General features: G+C 35.9%; 2 protein-coding genes and 1 non-coding gene across 3 annotated transcripts in view; 2 read left to right on the top strand and 1 right to left on the bottom strand.

Moving 5' to 3' along the window:
• The window catches only part of Mettl20_0 (electron transfer flavoprotein beta subunit lysine methyltransferase), a 29,246-nt gene that overhangs the window by 514 nt on the left and 8,172 nt on the right, over positions 1 to 20,560 (bottom strand). Inside the window, exons 3-4 of the mRNA XM_054233934.1 lie at positions 375 to 578; positions 176 to 306 (exon numbers count right to left, since the gene is read on the bottom strand). Coding sequence (XP_054089909.1) covers positions 176 to 306; positions 375 to 578 — 335 coding nt within the window. The remainder of the gene's footprint in view (positions 1 to 175; positions 307 to 374; positions 579 to 20,560) is intronic.
• Trnaa-ugc (transfer RNA alanine (anticodon UGC)) lies at positions 50 to 121 on the top strand. The gene has a single exon. It is a non-coding gene; the product is annotated as a tRNA-Ala (tRNA).
• Positions 15,372 to 17,703, top strand: LOC105209888 (uncharacterized). The gene has a single exon (XM_011180538.3). The coding sequence runs from the start codon at positions 15,538 to 15,540 to the stop codon at positions 17,491 to 17,493; it is 1,956 nt and encodes a 651-aa protein (XP_011178840.2). The 5' UTR covers positions 15,372 to 15,537; the 3' UTR covers positions 17,494 to 17,703.

Here is a 20,560-nt window from a genome sequence, read left to right as displayed (position 1 = left end):
GTGAGCGCATATGTATAGAAATGTACACTTAGACAACTATCAAATGTGAGGGGATGTAGCTCAGTGGTAGAGCGTTCGCTTTGCATGTGAAAGGCCCCGGGTTCGATCCCCGGCATCTCCAAGGTTTTTTTTTTGCTTTTAATTATCAAATTTTAAATGATTTTTAAATATTTACCTTCGTCAATGTCATTTGCCACTACATATTTTGCATTGTGCATTAGCGCAGCCACGGCGCTTGCTCCACAACCGCTGCCCACATCTAGCACCGATTTGCCAGCTACCAAAGATGGATTATCGAGTACGTAACTGTTAATAAAATATAAAAAATATTAAATTAATAAGAAGATGTTAAATAAACTTTGTAGCTAACCAACCGACTGATAGCCTGTCCGCCAGGCCAGTAGAATGCCCAAAAGGGATCCTCTTTGAACAACTTTGTCACATTTATATTGGGTACAGGTTCATGAAACAGTCGACATTCTGGTGTTATGAGATGTAGCGCTATCTCTGGTGTTAAATGATCACGTGAAATTTTCGTTTCTTGCAGTATTAGGCGTTCGACGTCTTTAAGATTTGTTCTGTAAATGTGTAAAATATTTAGCAACTTTGTTGTTTTTCATTTGCTGCGAAGGAGAAATCTTAAAAATGTGGTTGAAAAATTAATTAGCGAGAGTCTTAGAAAGTTAGTCGCATTCAAATTTGTAGGAAAAGAATTGAATACTTTGGCCCGAAACCAGCATGCTAATGACATATTTAAGGTTTCCCTGTGATCCCCATTAGTTACACCACTGAAATTATTGTTAGGAAATTAGTCGATTTCCAGAATTATAAGTTTCGGCACTAGAAAAGAGTCAGAGTGGATGGTTTAGCTTGTTATCTGATAAATTTGTGAGCACGATTTTAATCAAATATGTCAGTACGCAACTGCGGTTAAGACATTAATAAGATGTGGTGTATCTCTAATGCCACCAGAATGATATTGGAAGCAATTTCTTGAACTTTTTATAACGAATTTTTAGATCCACTTTCTCTATAAAATATACTCCCTGAATACATATGCAAATTTCACTAATTTCAAACTAGGCAACAGAAGCATGGGAAAAAGTGTAAATGACCACTCGGAATCATATTTTAATTAGAATCAATTGAAAGCAATATGTCCCAATCGAATATATAATAATAACATATACTTCTCCAACCCTCAAGACTACTCGAAAAAGCAGAAATGTTGACTATATCATAGAAGTTGGACGATTTCGACTGCTCAGTACTGAAGATATGACTTTGAACGAAAAGTTTTGAATATTATACATATGTTTAACCTGATTTAATTTTTAGATTTTGTAATAGAGAATTTGAATCAAAGGGGATGTGATCATTGAGATAGTTTACTATAAAATGACTTTAACATTTTGAACCAAGTTTGGAACATAGAATTTTCTTTTCCCCGCTAGCTAGACTTTGTAATTGTAATTAAAGTCTATTTAAACTGAGTAAAATGAATTTGATTTGTAGACTTTATATATAGTTTTTAATGTGAGGTAGTACTTAACATATTAACATATGCATATAAGATCTGTTGTCAAAAATCCGTCTAAAACACTCCAAAGTGGACAAAATTTGCTTCCTTCTTCGTCTGCTTTCATTATTTAACATTAATTTGACTATATTTAGTATTCTGTTCTCATTACTGTCAAGTCTACCTAATTGGAACGGACCTGATTTAAATGCGCTCAAATACTGCCAACTCAGCGAAAATCCCCCAAAACTATAATATGCCCCATATTAGTAATACACTTTTTATGCTTTTACGTTACGAGAATAACTAATGTACAGTTCCGCTCGAATTTTTGTTTTGGTGTTTTCTTCAGATTTAATATAAAAAATAGAAAAATTGCTACCAATTGGACTCTCTAACCGACATCAAAATTGCGACCACGCAATAAAAATTTAACTAATAACAATAATTGTAATGCGAGCTAAAAATAGCAGCTATAAATAAATAAAAATAGAAATACAAATGTGTAAGCTGTCACCACGCTTATTATTATACAAATTATGAAACCAAAAACAATCAAACAACATAGTAAAAATAAAACGCCATAAGTGTTTATGTTTCTGGTGAGCATTACGAATATGCTGTTGGTACGTGGAACCGGTATGCCAAGCACGTGCTCGAACGGTCAGCTGTGAGAGATTACTTTACGGCAAAATAATGTGGTTCATTAAATTTTGTTTGTTTCGATTAAGCATAATTAATGTAGCATAAGATTTGTTGTAATAGTGAAATATGTAAATTTCTTGAATTGATTGAAGAAATGAAAACAATATTTTTTTTTTTGAAAATTTTCCATTTTTAGATTTATTTATATTTATTGTTTATTATTTTTGATTTATTTATATTTTTTTTGTTATATTTTTTTTCCTTATAAACTGTGTAAATATTTTTCGGCAAAATTTTACATAAAACCAAAACAAAATTAAAATAACAATAAAAATGTAATAACAAAAAATATTGAATTCGAGATAAAATGAAAATGATAATATAACAAACAATTGCTAATTTCTCGCTTCCCCCTCATCAAAAAAAAAAATGAAATCAGCGCTGCGTCGCTAGCCGTGACTTCCGCGTAAAAGCCCATCGAGTTTTGGCTTTGTTTGCTATGGAGCGGATATTTGTTGTTATAGCTAAAGCGCACGCTTCGGCATGCCAGTATGCATGTAATCAAAATTAAGCTAGTACACAAATACATACACACATTTATAAAATTGTTAAAAATATGTATAAAAAATATAATTATTTGTTTTGAATGCACATCTGTGCAAGCTTCTCGCCTAAATTAGCACCATTGACGTAGCCACGTACCAGACAAGCTTAAATGTATGTTTGTATGTCTGTAAGCCACAATAATGGTTAACTTCGAAAACACTTGGCCAAATATTCGTAAACACTTTGAAATAATGCACAAATTTAGTTGTCAAAATTTGTTTTTTTGTTTAGTTTATTTGCCCCATTGTACGCACTCAATTGGTTCCATTAATTATTTTATTTATTTCAGTTTTTCCTTCCTCAAGCTCGCGGTGTATTCGTGAAGGCACAAGAATTTCGTGCTTCGTTTGATAAGTACGCGAATTAGCTGCGTGCTGCGCTTAAGCAAAGTACGAGTACGACGTAAGCTTTGTCATTACTTTTGTCTTTTACTAAGGTCAGAATTTACGTAAAATGCATTAACAGTAATTTGGTGTTGAAATATTTGTTTTTTTTTAACGTGGATCTATGACCGCTTCAATATTTTTGGTTTAATTAAATTTTCATGGCATTAAGTAAATAACAACACAAAACTTGTTAAATTAGCTTAAATAAATTCATTTATAAATACAGTTTTCCACCAAAATTTTGATTTTTGAAACACCAATCGTTACAGGTTTTGATCATTTAAATGAAAATTTGACAAATTAACCAGGAAAAATCATCGAGCAATGTCGAAAATTTGAAATATGTTGAAAGAAGAAATAATGGGTTTTATTATGACTTAACACTGTTAATATAATCTAGCGCTCTAAAATAATTCAGTATATTCAAAAAAGGGACTAACTAACTTGTCCGACAATAAACATGCTTTCAGCGATTTCTCGTACGATTGTAAAACGACGGCCTTTTAAGGTTGTGTTTAGTTTTGGTAAAAGGGGAAAATGACGAATATGGAGACTGGGGAACGTTACAGTATTGTTTTTGGCCAGCTTACCACAAACGAAATTCTCCAAGCTCTTGCTCTAGACAAAATATAGAAATTTTAAAATGCCCGTTATTTTTTGAACATTTATTTACATTTCATTATCTTCTAGTGCTTCATTAGTTAACATGACAACGCCGGTAAAGTGTTGACTTTAGAGGTGAATCATTTTTAAACTATAGTTCTCGATTTTATATTATACTTACGTACATATATCACAGGCAGGATCTGGAGAGGGGGTCGGACGTATGAATTCCGATCGAGTCATGACAGTCAATGACTACCCCTCAAGATTACTCGGCATTAGATATATGAAAGTGGCTTTAAATTTAAAAAACACTCGCTTTGTCAAATAATATGGAAAAAAATCATAAAAGGGAAGACATTTCAAAAAATTTGTATCCTTTAATAAATGATAAAAGATTTGGTATTATTGACATTGATAAGAAGTTGAAAAAAATAAAGTCCGCGTTCTTACTAACAAGTTCAAAATTTTAATGATGTTGACTAAGATCTCAAACTGTCATTATCGACACTATTTCTAAGGAATATAAATAAAGACAGTTATATAAAATGTAGTGCGAATTATTCTAAAGAGACTTCCTGGAGTTCCTTGGACTCAGAAAAACTATTATGTACCCGGAATATTCCACTTAATGGAACGTGTGTTTCAAAATTACAATATTTTGAACTTCTTTTGGAAGTTCCGTTCTTAAGAACCGAAGATGGAACGAATATAATTTTTGGTTCTCCACGTTAATATCAATCCATGAAATATATCATAAGATGGTGAGTAGTACCATCAAATATCAAGGCCACAGTCTATGATGATGACCCAACTACGATTGACCAGTTATAGACGAATATTCGACGGGTTATGGGTTAGTGGTGCAACATTGGACTACTTGAACTGACCGTCGCAGTTATACCATATCCGAAGTTCTCTACAAACACAAAATTACATTAATTTATTTTATTGGAAATAACCCACATTAAGTATAAACAAAAGCGCTATATGTAAAATGTTATAATAATTCTAATTAATAAGCAAATAATGAGGACTCAAGGCATAAAGTGCGGATGAAAACAACTTAATACTTTGAAAGCCGCCGAATGTGATGAATGACCTGATTGTATAAATATATCCATATATACTCGTATATATGTATGTACCTACTTAGTCACAAATCCGTAAATGTACTGTAGTGAACTTAAGAATTGTAACATCTCAATATCAGATTATTTTTAATACAATAAACAACTCGAAATACGCCAACTCCAATTAAGGTCTTTGGGGAAATCCATCAACAAAGTACGAGTATTTCGCCGCTTTTGTATGCGCACATACAGAGCGGGTACAGCGGCATTATTAGCGGGTATGACTATACAACAACATCACTGTGCAAACATTTGCGGTTAAGTGCATAAACAAAACATTAATAATAATAAGTATAAAATGCGAGTAAGAAACGTATGACAAAGGAGTTGAAGAAACTAGTTTCTTTGATCGATTGACGCAAGCGGAAAAGGGTAACATGACTGAGGCTCATAAGTGTGCAAATGCCCACAAAGGAAAAAAAATCACAAAAGCCTAAAATCAGCGTTAAAATGGAAAAAAGGCTTACATACATATTGTACATGCCGGTATTTCTTGAGAGAAAAGCTAAACAAAGCTTTCAAGGTCATTATTGGAATACCAAGAGAAATACTTCGGCTGCTTAAAAGTTTGGTGAATGCGTCAGAATTGAGCTGAGATTAGTGAAAACCATTAAAATTTAGCGGCACATACTACAATAATCGGGAAATTTGCTATATACCAGTTTTGGAACAATTTAATTTGTTTAGATATATACATACATACATATAAACTTGAAATCCTCTCACTCGAGTGCCGGGAAATTCCGTACGTGTTTAGCTTTTATGAAAAGTGACTGCAAAACTCCATTAAAGTGGCCAAACAACATTGTTGAACGTAATATACTCCATTAACACACATTGTAGACTTTGATTTGACGAACCAGTTTTGATGCCGGTGGTGATAAAGGAAAAATTAGAAAAATGGTATTTCCAAGTAGGCACAATCAAATCAATTAAAATTGCAGTCACTTTTTTGTCTAATTTGATTTTTGGTGGTCTAAGCAGTTAAAATATACAATTTATATTTTAAGGAAACAATTTAGCTACTAAAATAATTTGTTTGTGCTTCATGGATCTTCAATACACGAACTAGCTTTACTAAAGGTTTTACACGGTGCTTGAAGTACAGTTGCCATAGAATGGATCAATAGATGTTTTTGCGGCCTCTTCCAAGCGAAACAGCCATCGGGGTGGATTTGTTATCGGGAACGTAGCGATATCATTTATTCATATTCTCACAATTAATTTGCTCTGACAACGATTTCTTTTGGTGGAGATATGATAAACTTCAAATGTCCTATATATTCTGAAGCGCCTCAGAATTTAATTTTAATTTCTTATGATAAAAAGTATTAGCTAAGGGACATTTTTGAACAAGTAACGAATTTTTATATTCAGAGGAAACAGAACATTAGATTCTCGAAAATAGGAGAGAAACAATGTAAAATATTATATAAATTATTGTGAAGAAAGTAATAAAAATTCCTGAATTCTTGAAGTATTGTGATATTTTTACGATAAATAATGATGATTAAACGATCTTTCTAAAATCACATGGGGGAGGGAATATTCTCACGTATATTCATATTGAGATCAATATTACTTTACTCATTGATCAGAAATCATTATGTAATATAAATGTTTTAATGTGTAATATGTAATATGTGGATAGTAGAACGATTTTGCCAAATCATTTTCGAACAAAGTTATCCAAGTGCGATAATCTTATAGACTATAAAATGGCTTTAGACTGGGAGTATTTATTGATAAGAATTAAAGCAAAAAAGTGGGCGGTGCTATACCATTGAATTCACTCAATTATTTGTGTAAATTCGCTCTCTCCGAATGTTTCATTGAATATCAGGAAATTTAAATAAGCGCCCAAACCCCATTTGTTGAAATAAGTAATTTCATGCCAAAAATGTAATAAAATTTGCATTAAATAAATTTACTAAAGCTTAAAAGCTTCTTAGTCGAAGCCAGTGATTTTGTCTTGTTTTTGGTTTTCTTTTATGGTACTGTGTGTGAGTAGTATGTATTTGTGACGTTTACTCTTGTCAGCAATCAATTCATTGGGCTGTTTGGATACTCACATAGTTGACTGCTACGGTGTGTTTAATTGGTGTTACTGATACTACGACTATTTATTTTAGAATAATAATTAATTTCGGTGAAATACCAAAAAACCCCAAAGACGCCTAGCAAATATGTGAATCGAAGTCAAAACGAAACTGGTTTCCTACGTAAGCATCAGACAATGGTGTGAGAAATAATAAAAAATAAAAAAAAAAATAAAAAATAAACAAAACAAAATTAAATAAATAAAAAACCGCTGAAGTAAAAGAAAAAATAAATAAATTATTTAATTAAATTAAATAGCAATTTAAATTTGAAAAGAACTGCGTAATATTTTTAAATTAGTGTTCGGAAAAATTGGACTTTTGATTATTTTGTAGTAAATTAAGGATATGTAGTTATGGAGTCAAGCATTTTTTTGTGATTGCTAGCTGTTAGTTTCCCCCTTTGCGCTGGATTGCCATGACGCTATGTTAATTAAATGAAAAAAAGTTATAAAGTTTAATGACTGACCATCAACACTAAAATAAAGGTTAAGCGCTTTAATATTTTGAAGTGATTGGCCCATGTCCGACTTTGCTTTTATGTGTAATGTCATGAACTATAATCAGTAAAGAAGTGAAACTAGAGTACATAAGTTAGAGGGCAGGAAAGCTTACAAGAGAGGTTGGTCTGGTTTGAGAGTGCCCTATATTGTATTATAACCTTGATGGATATTATGCCGAAAGTTTCTCTTTATAATATTCGTGATGATAAACGGATAGAGGAAGAGTCTTATATGGCTCAGGTCATCTTTAAACATCTAATGGATTTTATAAAATTTTTTTTGTTAAAGAAACAACTATTTGTCGATAGAAAACCAGCCTTTCATAAGTTTATCGTTAGTTCGACGAACCATCTCGAGTAGGCGGCTTTGTTATTGCTACAGTTAAATGTAATTAGTTTATGTTTCTATTACTGGTTACATCAGATTTTGCTGTCCTATTTTAAAAATGGGTCAGTGTTCAAAGGACTGCTATTCAGATGTATAGATTCTTTGGTATTTTACCTCTTGCAAATAAAGCAATATAGCTTTATAAACTTAAAGTATTTCTAATACCGTTAGTCGTTAGGTAAAGCTTTCTATTTAATCTACTAGGGATCAGTTTCTTTGAATTATTTTAATCCATCTCTCTTTCCTCTTATCCATCACTCTTCTCTCTTAATAATACTATCTGAGTTCCAATTGTTATTATTTCACAACTTAGAAAGCCTTTATAAACATTTGTATATGCATAAGCGCACATACATATTCACAAAATTGTTAGATATTTCATACAAAATGTTTACGCCTGCGCACGCACGCAAGACCCACGGAGCGGCGGCATTCCAAAGCGGCTTGGTTAATTGCTTGTTGCTAAGACGGTTAGTCGCGCGCTCTGTTGCTCTGACGTTTGCCGCTTGCAGCACGTGATTTGACAAACGTCAACGCGTTGGTAGAAATAACATAATGAAAACAACAACAACCAGCATGTAAAGTACCAAACGGTTCCGGCCAAACAACCATTGCAGCGCAAAAGCTTCTGTATGTACGATATGTATGTATGTGTGTGAGTGTTTGCGTGCGCAAGCCCAGCAAGTTCAAGTGCGTCCACAACTCTGTGGTCAACTGCTTTCAAGCCGGTTGTAGTTGTTATTTTGTTGGCATATGGGCATGGACGTCTTCAATGCGCAGAAGCAGCGACAAAAGCGAAATGACATAAAGTTATGCTTGGCGTCTGTCTACAAAAATGCCAGACATTCCACACACACAGCTACACAAATATAGAGACTTCGGTGGCATGCGAATTCGTGAGTGTGATTCATTTGAGCTCAAGCACGGGTGCGACCTCAATTTTCGGAAGCCCAAATGACTATGTATGGGTAATTTCGTAGCGGCGGTGTTTGGGTTTCTTTGCTTGAAATCATTTTTCATTTTCTATTTTGAGATTTTTAATAATCACATCTCGACAAGAGTGTTGAAGTTTTTTCGATAAAAGTTAAAGTTCATGATGATATTGCAGTTTTTGCGAAATTACTTCGACACCTTGAGATTTGCATGTGAGTTTGCTGTCACAGCTTTGAACTCTCCATATGTACATATAACGGTGCAAATACAATGCATCGACAGCGTCATTTTTGAATGATTGATTAGTTTAAAATATCTTTGATGTAGTTAGGTTGAGCTTAAGTTATATCCAAATAAGAAAGGTAATTTTTTGCTCTATGTAATCCCCCTTTTAGTGCCAATTTTACAAGGCTTTTCCTTTATTTTTTCTTGGTATACTTTTTTGTTTGATATCAACTTCATTTGCCCTTCAGAAATTGCACTCTCAAAGCTAAAAGGTTAACAATACACGTCAGTTACGGAACTAGTGGGTAAAATACATTCCTTTCTTGAGTGTTTTCCGATAAAACTATTCGCTACTTCAAAATGATCATAACCCTACTATTATAATAATATAGGGTTATCGCTATTAAGCACAAATACCTTAAAGTCCCTAGGAACAGCGAAACATGGCATTGAATTTAATTTCAGAACCAGTCCACTACATTTTTTTATAAGAAATTAACAGGGTCTAAAATTGTTAACAGCTATTTTGATTTAATAAAAATCTGGAGAAAAAAGAAGAAGTAAACATTTTTTCAAAATTTTCATATAACGCTTGTTGGTCGAGAATCTTATCTTAGAGGAGGATTTAACAGTACTTTTGAAAAGGTTGTTAAAAATATTATATTTTCACCTCTGTAACCGAGTGCCACTTTAAACCTTTTTATGAATCCCGGATTGGGTCTTTACTTTCCAACCAAAAAACCCAAAAATCTTTTACTGTTTAGAATATTGCGAACTTAGTACAAAGAGGTACTTAACAGCCTTTTCACACATCCAAATTAATTTAATACATTAGGTGTATAATTGAGAAATCTGTTTTTGCCTTTTGCACAGCCGGCTACATGATTAACGACCAGTTCCTAAGAAATTGGTAAGATTCATCAGCTGTTTTATTAACAAACACAGCCAAATTCAATGACAACCCGCAGAGTTGCATTCCAGTTAGAATTCGATTTGTATTAGATTAATAATTAAGGTAGTAAAATACGATTCTTTTTGGATGATAAATCGATCAGCGCTTAATCGAGCGTTGAAAATAATTTAATCTATTATATATATGGAAGAAAAAACTATTCTGGATAAGGTTAACATATATGTGATTAGTGATTCTCCTCAATGTCATGCTACTAAAAGTGTTGAGATTCAAAAATCAGTATATCTATACGAAAATAGAAAAATAGAAAAATTTGCATACAAAACAATGTTCATACAGTCATTGAAAATATTTCCAAATCTTTCTGACTGTCACTACATTCGAATCCTTATCACAAAGTTTAACGATTTGGAATTTTTAGAAATATGAGGTCTTGGACAAGCCATCCAGTAAAGGACCCGCGAACGGTTTACTTGATAATTGATAATGTCTATGATATTGTTTAGAATATTATAACGGGTGATCCGAGTGGAGGTACTTTTTCATTAGTCTTATTTTGACTGATCACGCGTGAGTCGTGTCAAGCTGTCATGTTATTTTTGTTCGGTATTGTTTGGAATTTTATCACGAAAAGACTTAGACCTGAACGACGTTTACAAAGTGTTAAACTTGATTATGAAAATTCACATTCCGAAAATCTTGTGTTTCGTGCCAGAGGCCCACTTCTGGCGCAATGGGTATGTAAACAAACAAAACTTGCGCAGTTGAGACGAACAGCAATCAGAAAAACAACGGTTTAGTGTAGTTTATGGGTCGGTGGAATCATCGTTCCATATTCCTTCAAAAATTATGACGGTGAGAAGGTAACCGGCAATGGCGACAACTGTTGTGAACAAGTCGGCGCCACTTCCCACACATCGCATCAAACAATGGATTTATTGCGAAAACACTTCGGTGAGCAGATAATTTCACGTTTTGGGCAAGTCGATCGATGCGTGTCATTACCACCCGAAATGCTCGAACGAGCCATCGAAAATTGGACTCAACGGATGGACCATCTGAGAAGTAGCCGTGGAAAACATTTGAAAGAGACAATCTTTAAAAAATAAATGCCAAAGAATATTCTTTCGAATGATAATAAACATTCCCCATTAAATTGTCTGTGTTTTTTGTTTATTTAAAAAAATAGAGAACCTCGAAATGGATCATCCTTTGTATTCCGGAAAACCAACGAATAGTTGCAGAGTTTAAAGAAGAGTCGGAAACAATCTAAATAATAGAGATGGTAAGCATGGGGAAGGAAAGGAGTGAGGAAGGGAACGAGAGCAGGAGCGAGGGATAGATGGGTTAAGAATACTACCGCCATATTTATTTCAAATCGTGAAATAACGGTACTTAGTAGCTTAACTGTAAAGCAATTCGCATAAAATACTGTAGAGATACATTTTTTTTCATAGATTTTTATCTTTAACAGTAATCTTTACGCAAGGTAAACCAAATCGAAAGCTACTGCCAATTGAAAATGGAAAAAAATTGCGCGTTCTGCATGCGATGCTCACGTCCGATGATAAGCATATCGCACATGTTGGCTTAATGCGCCGATTGTTGCACAATGTACACACATATGACATTTGTAATAACAAATGTTCACACTACGCTTGCGTTTGCTGTGCGTGATCGCCAAAACGCATTCCAATAAAGTTATCACTGGATTACTACGTGAAACCACTCAACTATGCCAGCACAAATGGGTTATAAATATACGCGTCAAGAGGCGCAGTAAATGCGCTAATTAGCATTTTATAACTTTTTGACGTGGTATAACATTGGCTTCGGACCCAGCTGTTGTTGGACTTTGCACCTGTAAAATTTTGAACTTTTTGCTTCGGTTTAATGGATGACTGCTTCAGCATTTGAAGCTTGCAGAGTGAGTAAGTGAATGAGTGAGTGATGTAGCAAATGAGCGATGGCGCCGACTGTGTTAATTAAGTCAACAATGCGGTTGAAAGAGGCAAACGAGTTTCAACGCGCTTAGCAACTACGGTACCATGAGTTTTGGCGACGTTTGATTTTTTGTTATATTTTTTTTTTGAGGCATACATTTGTCTGCGAGCATTCTCACGCGCACCTTTTCAAATATTTTTGGAATTTTTCTGAGGAATTCCTACTCAGCACACTCATACCTAACTGTGTATTTGCTTGTACGTGTGTATTTCTGTCTGAAATTATTTGTTAATCTTGTGAAATTGATTCATCAAAAGCGCCGTGTGCTGGTCAATGCACTGTTTAGGGGCATGCCTTGATTTCTTGATTTCAATATACGAACGCCTTCAAAGTATACATACATATGTATGTATAAACAAACAGCGTTTGTTTAGGCTTAGCGAAAATAAATTTATTTGTGCTAAATTTTAGCAACTTAAAATGAATAAATAAATGCATTCACGAAACTTTCCACAAACTTTTCTTTGACGTAATTTTCTCCAGTTTTACACGCTAATATATACGCATATACATACAGACCAGCTCCAGCTGAAGGGAAAACATTTCGCAAGCCCACTTCACTGCATATAGCGCTCGTCTGGCGACTGATTGGCGTCGAATTCAATTTAACATGTATTAAATTTAATTTAATTTAGGTATTTCTTAATACCAACCAAAAACAAAACAACGAAACGAACGTTGCAACCGGTTTGCGCAAAATCCTGTTTCGCCATCTCATCATTGCAACACGAGAAATGCCGCAACTGCAATGCTAGATGGAGCGGGCGATGGATGAAACGCCAGCGGTGTGTAGCTGCATGTAAACACATAACCCTTTTAGGTATGAGCTTAAAGCGTGTTCTTGGCATTTCCATGACATGCTGAGGAAAGTATGAAGTTGCGGAAATTTGTCTGTATGTAAACACCGTTGACTGCCTGCCTTTTGCACAAGGTAAGGCCTGTGTGTCTCGATGTCACCAGAAATGGAATTTAAATTGCGGACTTGAGTTGGCCGCGCCGTGAGTGAGTAAATCTGAGTCGAGGCGAGGTATATAACCATATGAGCTAAAGCTAGAAGGCCTTTTGTACACTTATGTGTGTTTATAAGCTGCAATGTCCTATGATAAGATGCGATATTGCCACATGAGCCACGAATTAAAATAATTGTTGGCGTTGTGTGTAGGAAGCGTGGAATTCTCACGTAGGCACCAGTTTTTTATAAGAAAAATGCTGTGAAAAACGGAAGTTCAGTTTGCGCATAGCAATTTTAAACAATGCAAAACTCAGCTACTGTTGCGTAAAAAGCGGGATGGCAAACGGGTTGTTTAATAAAAATATTTATTAATTGCGAAATTGCTGGTTTCATCTTTTATCTTTAACTTATCAACCAGACACTTTCTTGATAGTGATTTTGTACACCCAATAAGAAATTAACGAATACGTTTGCCATTTATAGAGAACTGGTCATATTTCTCAATCTTAGTTCAAAAACTCGATATTCGAGCCTTTAGTTCGAAACACGAGATTATTGTACAAGTAAATAAGATACCGATTTTTGGTACCGACCCGAAACAACACCTCGAAAGCCCATATTCTAAAAAAATATTTAAGATATTTTTGCTAATTTATTCAAACCTCTTTTAAGCATGAATTTCAATTGATTAGGAAGATGAAATAAGTGGACATACTTAGAGACCTGTTATGTTTTCAAGAGTTTGAATTACACGTTCGATATGAAGAGTGATCTACGTCCATGATACTTGGACCCTATAATACTCACTCGTCCGACTGCGAAAATGCTTTTATGGTCCTAAAGAGCTCCACGTCTTAACACCATACGAGCCTACCCGAACATTCCCTTTTGCAAACCATTTCTTGAAGTGTTTGAGAGATTTTTTTCGCAATATGATTTCAAATATTTGTCCATTAATGGACTTCAGAGATCCATAATGAAATTATATGACTAATGACCTCATGGTCCTAAAGACTTTAACTTTGACTTTACCTGTTGATGCCTCAGGAAAATTAAGATCATCTTTAAATTGGTATATCAAGTAAAAGTTTTGATTTTCTGGCGTTTCAAAGAGGGCATCTTAGGAAAAAAGGAACACTGGGTTGAATTCATTGGAATTGCAGATATGCTTACAACAACGATGAAGAGGAAGAATATTATATCTTAATTGTCAACTGTCAGTAGATAACAGTGGCACCATCATGACTAATGACCTCATGGTCCTAAAGACTTTAACTTTGACTTTACCTGTTGATGCCTCAGGAAAATTAAGATCATCTTTAAATTGGTATATCAAGTAAAAGTTTTGATTTTCTGGCGTTTCAAAGAGGGCATCTTAGGAAAAAAGGAACACTGGGTTGAATTCATTGGAATTGCAGATATGCTTACAACAACGATGAAGAGGAAGAATATTATATCTTAATTGTCAACTGTCAGTAGATAACAGTGGCACCATCAGTTAACATTACAAAATTCTTAGTAAATTCGCAGCGTAAAGCTAATTATGCAATTATTTTTAACGTAACTATGACGACGTCTTGACACGTAGAAAAAAGCTTTTAAATTTTGATTAAGCGGGATATAAATGTAATATAAAAGATACAGAACTGTAAAGAGTTGTTTTGAAAACGATCAATCTCAAGTGTCGAGAACAGCCTTGAGGCCATAAAAAATCAATAAATTGCCCACCGTTTTTTGGACTGAAGGGGCATTTAAGCTACAATAAATGCTGTGCATTGAATTGCTTTGCTGGATGACAACGTTTATCGTGGCGAAAAAATAAAACAAAAGATAATATATAAACGAGGAAGGGAACCGTACAGGAATTGGGTTAGCGGACATTTAATGATATTTACAGTTTAAACTGCAATCAAGGCAATTACATACGTGCAGCTGCCACAAGGTAGGGGAAAATGGGAGGTATATATGGACAGTGGAGCGCACGATGCAACGCCGATCCCTATCAAGAGGGCAGACCACAAGTGTCAAGTGTAAACTTGATATCGACGACCTGGGGCAATGCGAAATTTATTACTCGTACCAGCAACCGTTGCAAAGCGCAGGGCAATGTGCGAATCGATCCTGCCCCGAACATTTGTTGACCACAGCTAAAAATAACATACTGATAAGCAGTCGGAAGAGTAATGGCAAGATGAAGCGTATAAAAAGCAACTCAAGGACACGGTAGAGCTGACAACGGCATTTCTGGTTTTGCGAGCGCTTAATACCGCAATAGTAGCGGTCACCACAGGCGGTATCGTATTTCGGTCGCATCAGCCGGACTAAGTTTAATTTAGTAAACTATTTTTTATGTTTTGTTTTCTGTTTTAAGAATCCATTAAGAATACACCCAAGTACAGTTGTTCGCATTGAAAGGGCCACACGGACGCTGTGCGCAATTCGTATAAATAGGCAGGAGTGGATGGTGTGAGACATCAGTTTTGTTTCGAGCGCTTGGCAACGCACTAGGCTACTTCCGGCAACTCCGTGTGGAATTACTTGGCGAACGTAGCAGTTGTGCGGCACATACAATATATAATCTAAGGTTAAGGCTCTGAAGGATAACAGAACGCATTAAGAAGCAACAGCGATGCGGTTATTTGTGGCTTCGGTGCTCAGTTTGTTGGCTGTTAGCAGCGGCGCTTATGCGGCCGCCGTCGCCGGTTATCCTAATCGTGCGGAATTACACGCCTACAATCCAGCGAGTGGCGAGTTTGCTGCAGTGAATGCATTAACACCGGACTACGCGCAATATATCAATCAACAGGCGGCGGCGCAACTATTTGGTTATGAATCTCCAGAGCCGATTCAAAGCAGAAGAATCACTTATGAAGAATATTTAAATCAACTCGTCAAAGGTACACTCAAGGATGAGACTGAGCAAATCAAAAAGCGCGATGAACACTTTCGTTTGTGGGCCGTACAGGTGTACGATCAATACAGAAAAGAAGTGGATCGCCTAAAGGCGGCGGGTAAAGAGCCTTCCGTTGATACGCTTGCGAAACTCAACGCCTTTGAGGTTGTGTTAACGTCGCCTAAGCATGACAACAGCCAAGACACATCAATAATAAAACAACTGCGTGAGGAGCATTTACGCTTTTGGAATGAGTCACGACGCAAGGCGTTGGAGGCTTTGCAGAAGGAAGAGGCACTAGCGAAGCCGACAACTCAGTTAACCGATGCTAGTGAAGAGTTGACTAAAGATGCGCCAACACAAGCTGCATTCCTTAGCGAAACAGCAGAGCAGAAGAAGGAGGGAGAAGAGCACTTACTCATTTACCATTTGCGCGTCTTGCAGGAAATGCTGAAGAAAGCCGAATTCGTTAATGAGGTACCCGTAACTAGTGAAAATAACGCAGAATTGCCTGTGCAAAAACCTCCCTACGCGGAAACACTGCAGCAAAGCTTGCCATTAGCCAATAACGAACAGTTAGCCGCTGCAAAATCTGCGCCACAAACGGAAACTTCTCAAAGTCAGCCGCAAGCGCCAGTCGGCGTACAAGAAACGGCTGAAGTGCAGCGCGCACGTGAAGAGCATCTCAAGCTGGTGAAAGAGGCATATTTGAAGGCGAGCCAAACGTCTCAAACCGCAATTGAACCGAAACCCACGTTATATGATGCGTCAGCTGATAAAATAACGGAGCCATCCGCGGATGAAGAGGCACGTTTACGTGCTGAGGAGGCGAAACAGCGTGAAGCGGAGCTTTTGGCGGAAACTGAACGCTTAAGAGAAGAGCAACGCTTGCAAGCTGAAGAGCTGTTGCGCTTGCAACAAGAGGAGCAACGGCGCCAAGAGCAGGAACGCTTAGCGTTGGCAAATGAAAATAAGGAAGCTGAGCACAACGCAGAGAAACCTCAATTACCAATTGTGGCGCCACCAAAAGAAACACTTGATTCACTGATTCTATCACAATACCAAACGGATCCAGCTGCTACGCATGATATACGCGATAAGGAGAAATATACTGATAATCCATATTTATTACGTTACGCGGGCGCTAATGCCAACCAGATCGGCAGCCCCATAGCAACAACTGCCTACTATCTAGGCGCACAGCAGAAACCCGTGCAACAACAGCAAAGCTATGCCAGTCCCGGCGTTTACTATCTGCGTGACGCCAATGAGGGCTATCTCAAATTGGATAATCCCTACTTTTTGCATTACATAACCAATAAACAGGGAGGCAAGGATACGCTGGCAACAGCTGATGCGGCATCTTTGGCCTCTGCACTGGCTGCCTTACATCAGGTGCAACAACAGCCAATTGCTGCCAGTTTCGGCCAAAAACCAACTACACCATTCATTCCGATTGCTCCGCTTGCGCCCAGTGCGCCAATCACACCAATAGCGCCAGCTGCACCCATACTACCAATTGCACCGATCGCGCCGACTGCTGAGAATATGAAAATTCTCTATGGCAATGAAGCCGCTTTGGCTGCTTTGGAAAAGGCGACACGGGAGCATTTTCGCGCGCACGAAATCGCCTTGGAACAGTTGCGTTTGGCCAGTCAGAAGCAGCCGCTGTCACAGAAGGATTGCTATTGAGCGCTTGAAGAGCACTACTCAAGCTTTTTGATACTCCAAGACATATGAAGCTTTTTCATGAAGGTTTCTTTAGAATTAATAAGAATGATATACTTTTACACTGAATTATTTGCTGTAGGTATTGTAAGTTGTAATTTTAACATTTTTGATTTTGTAATGTAAGATGCAAATATTGAAAAACAATAAAAAAGAGTTCCATGGAATACACTATTTGAGGCTCACGCAAATTATTTGGTGGCAGGAAAAATAGTTATGAGATTTGATTGAAAATAATATAATCGATAATATGTACTAGTACTATATCTGTCCGTTTACTATATATAATTGAATCAATAATGGCAAATAAACTAAATATTATTCGTAGGAGCCGTTTCGACTCGGCACTTCGCTGATTCGCATATTTGAGCTCTGCTTTCTTGTCTTAATTTAATTATGCCGGTCTACTAGTTCTGTTCGAGTTGTTTGTTGGATTCGCTATGCACTCAGGCTTTTCGAATCGTAGGCAGCTATAGTGCCTTTAGACTCTGTAGATGTAAAGGAAAATAATCAAGAAGGCTGTTTGTTTGACGACAGGAGATATTTCGTCTTGTCCTCGTTCACCACCAGACCCATACGCTTCGCTTCCTTATCCAGTCTGGAAAAAGCAGAACTAACGGCGCGGGTGTTGTTTCCAATGATATCGATATCATCGGCGTACGCCAGCAGTTGGGCACTCTTATATAAGATTGTACCTTCTCTATTTAGCTCTACTAAAAATAGTTTCGCGAAATTTTCGTTCAACTATATCTACTTAATCGGATATCAGGGTCCATACTCAATAGGTCGTAGAAATAATGCGTCTTTGGACTTAACTGATTTTCGTTTTGTAAGTCTAGGATCATTAAAATAACCTTCCAGTGGTAAAAAATTTGATTTTTTATTTATAGCTTTCTATGATTTTAAAAGGTAACGTAAATTTAAAGGAAAAGCTTAGAATATTTAGATTTAAAACAACGGTTAGAAGACCCCTTCCAAGTCATCAGTGTGGATTACACGTTTATATAGCAATAGTTCGGGCTCAGAGGATATATAGAAGAATTAAATATATTTCTGTGCATTACATTGTCATCGCGCTGTTATTAATGATATTATGAGGTTAGATTTGGTAGAGCGCATTTTATATAGAGGAGGGCAAATATGAATACGAGGGTGAATATGAATACAGCGTTCCCCAGTATTTTGATCCGTTGATGCTTCTACTTAGAGGGAGCTCCAAGAAGACGGAAATATAATAATATCCAACCTTAGATAATATACTTATTTCATATTAGGGGTTCCCAACTTTTCTGTTAAAAAAAAAAACATCTACTATGTCATCATTCTATAAAATGATTCAATACTTTCACTAAAAAAATTGATTTAAAAAATTTTAATTATACTAAATATATAATTGAAAAACGAGGCATGATGATTTATTATAAGGGGCTTTTACTACAATACTATATATTCAATATCTGTATGAAAAAGTGCATATACATATATATATCCGTAAAACACTGAAATGATTCTAAAATTCAAAACAAATAATACAAGTTGCCCCAAATTCAATTTTACTCTAACCTGCAAAAAGTAACGGTACATAAATACGAAAAAATTTGCATCAAACTCGACAGTAAAATATGCCCAAATAGCAGTAATTCTATTTTTCAAAACAGAACTATACACAGGTGTCCCTGGAGCTGCTGCAAGTGAGCTATTATCACAAACTATGTACGAATTGCAAATATAGTTAACGGCTTAAAATTGAAAACGATCAGAAAAAATAAATAAAAACTAAAAATGTAAATTCTGCTAGAATAACAACGAGATAAATGCAAAAACAAAAAAAAAAAAAAATGAAACGAATGGAAATTGAGCGGTTAATTGAAAAACACCTGAACGGCGCCATTACAACGCCTCAAATAGTGCGTATGATTGATTGTTTGACGATCAGTTGACCGTTATTTATTAGCATAACGCATGCACTAGTCAGCTACCGCAATTGCCGCTCACCGTACCGAGAGTAGTGGGTTCAGCAGCAGTTACCAGGCATGAGTTGCTGCGCAGAAAGTCATATGGAAATTTCATAAGTACCGCAATAGAGGTATTTAGGCCATAACAGTAATGTATTAATCTAAATATACACTCCCCACACATATATGTGTGTGTGTGTTTGTATGTATTTACATATATAATAAACAGCCTCGCGACAGGTTGGCGAGTGGCTGAGTGGATATAGTATGTAATTGTTTTTATCGGTTTTGTTTGATGCCGCGTGCCCGTTTATGGACATTAACAGCAGCAGCTCTCATGAGTTATCTACGCAAATACTGATCGCAGATATTCAAATAGTCGACTGTACATACGATTACTGCTTGCCGCTGTTGCCAAGTTCATTTCACTTTTCGCGTGGCCGCGTGTTGAAATTAGCATTTTTCTAGATTTTTTAAATTGTATACACATTGGAAAATAGCACTCGCTTACAAAACACATCCACATATCCACACACACACGGGTAAAAACACTTAGAAACCATGCGATTTTTTTTCTAGCGCAGACATTTATCAGCATTTTATGCAACTACCAGATTATTCACACCTTATATTGTATTTATTTATTTATTTTTTTTGTCGTTGAACCCATTCACGACCTACCTCAAGCCAATTTGGGAAGCTACCAAATCATTACTAGTTTCTAAGCACTCTAAATTTGGCCAAAACAAAAAAAAAAAAAACACAAAACAAATTAATTACTCAGCAATACTTTGAATTTAACGCGAGGAAATTGCGTATGAATTGGCGCAAATCGCGAGAGATAAGATAAGGTAAAGTGGAAAGAGTAACCGTAGTACGTATATTTTCGATTAGAGGACCATATACGGTATATACATACATAGGCAGATAAGTATAGTAATTTGATAATTTGTATAAATTTGGGTATAAAATAAAATATATGGTATATGGAATACATAACTACATAGATTTATAAGCAATAAAAAGGGTGCACTTTTAGATGATATTTATTAAATTTTGCTTGTCGTATCAACTGT

The sequence above is a fragment of the Zeugodacus cucurbitae genome, chromosome 6 (genome assembly GCF_028554725.1).
Source record: "Zeugodacus cucurbitae isolate PBARC_wt_2022May chromosome 6, idZeuCucr1.2, whole genome shotgun sequence".
NCBI classification, from domain to species: domain Eukaryota; kingdom Metazoa; phylum Arthropoda; class Insecta; order Diptera; family Tephritidae; genus Zeugodacus; species Zeugodacus cucurbitae.
The sequence above is the reverse complement of the archived record's forward strand: the minus strand, read 5'-3'. Positions and strand labels throughout refer to the sequence as shown.

What these genes read in the sequence shown, in the direction of transcription:
- LOC105209888 (XM_011180538.3), top strand. Translation starts at nt 15,538, where the DNA reads ATGCGGTTATTTGTGGCTTCGGTGCTCAGTTTGTTGGCTGTTAGCAGC.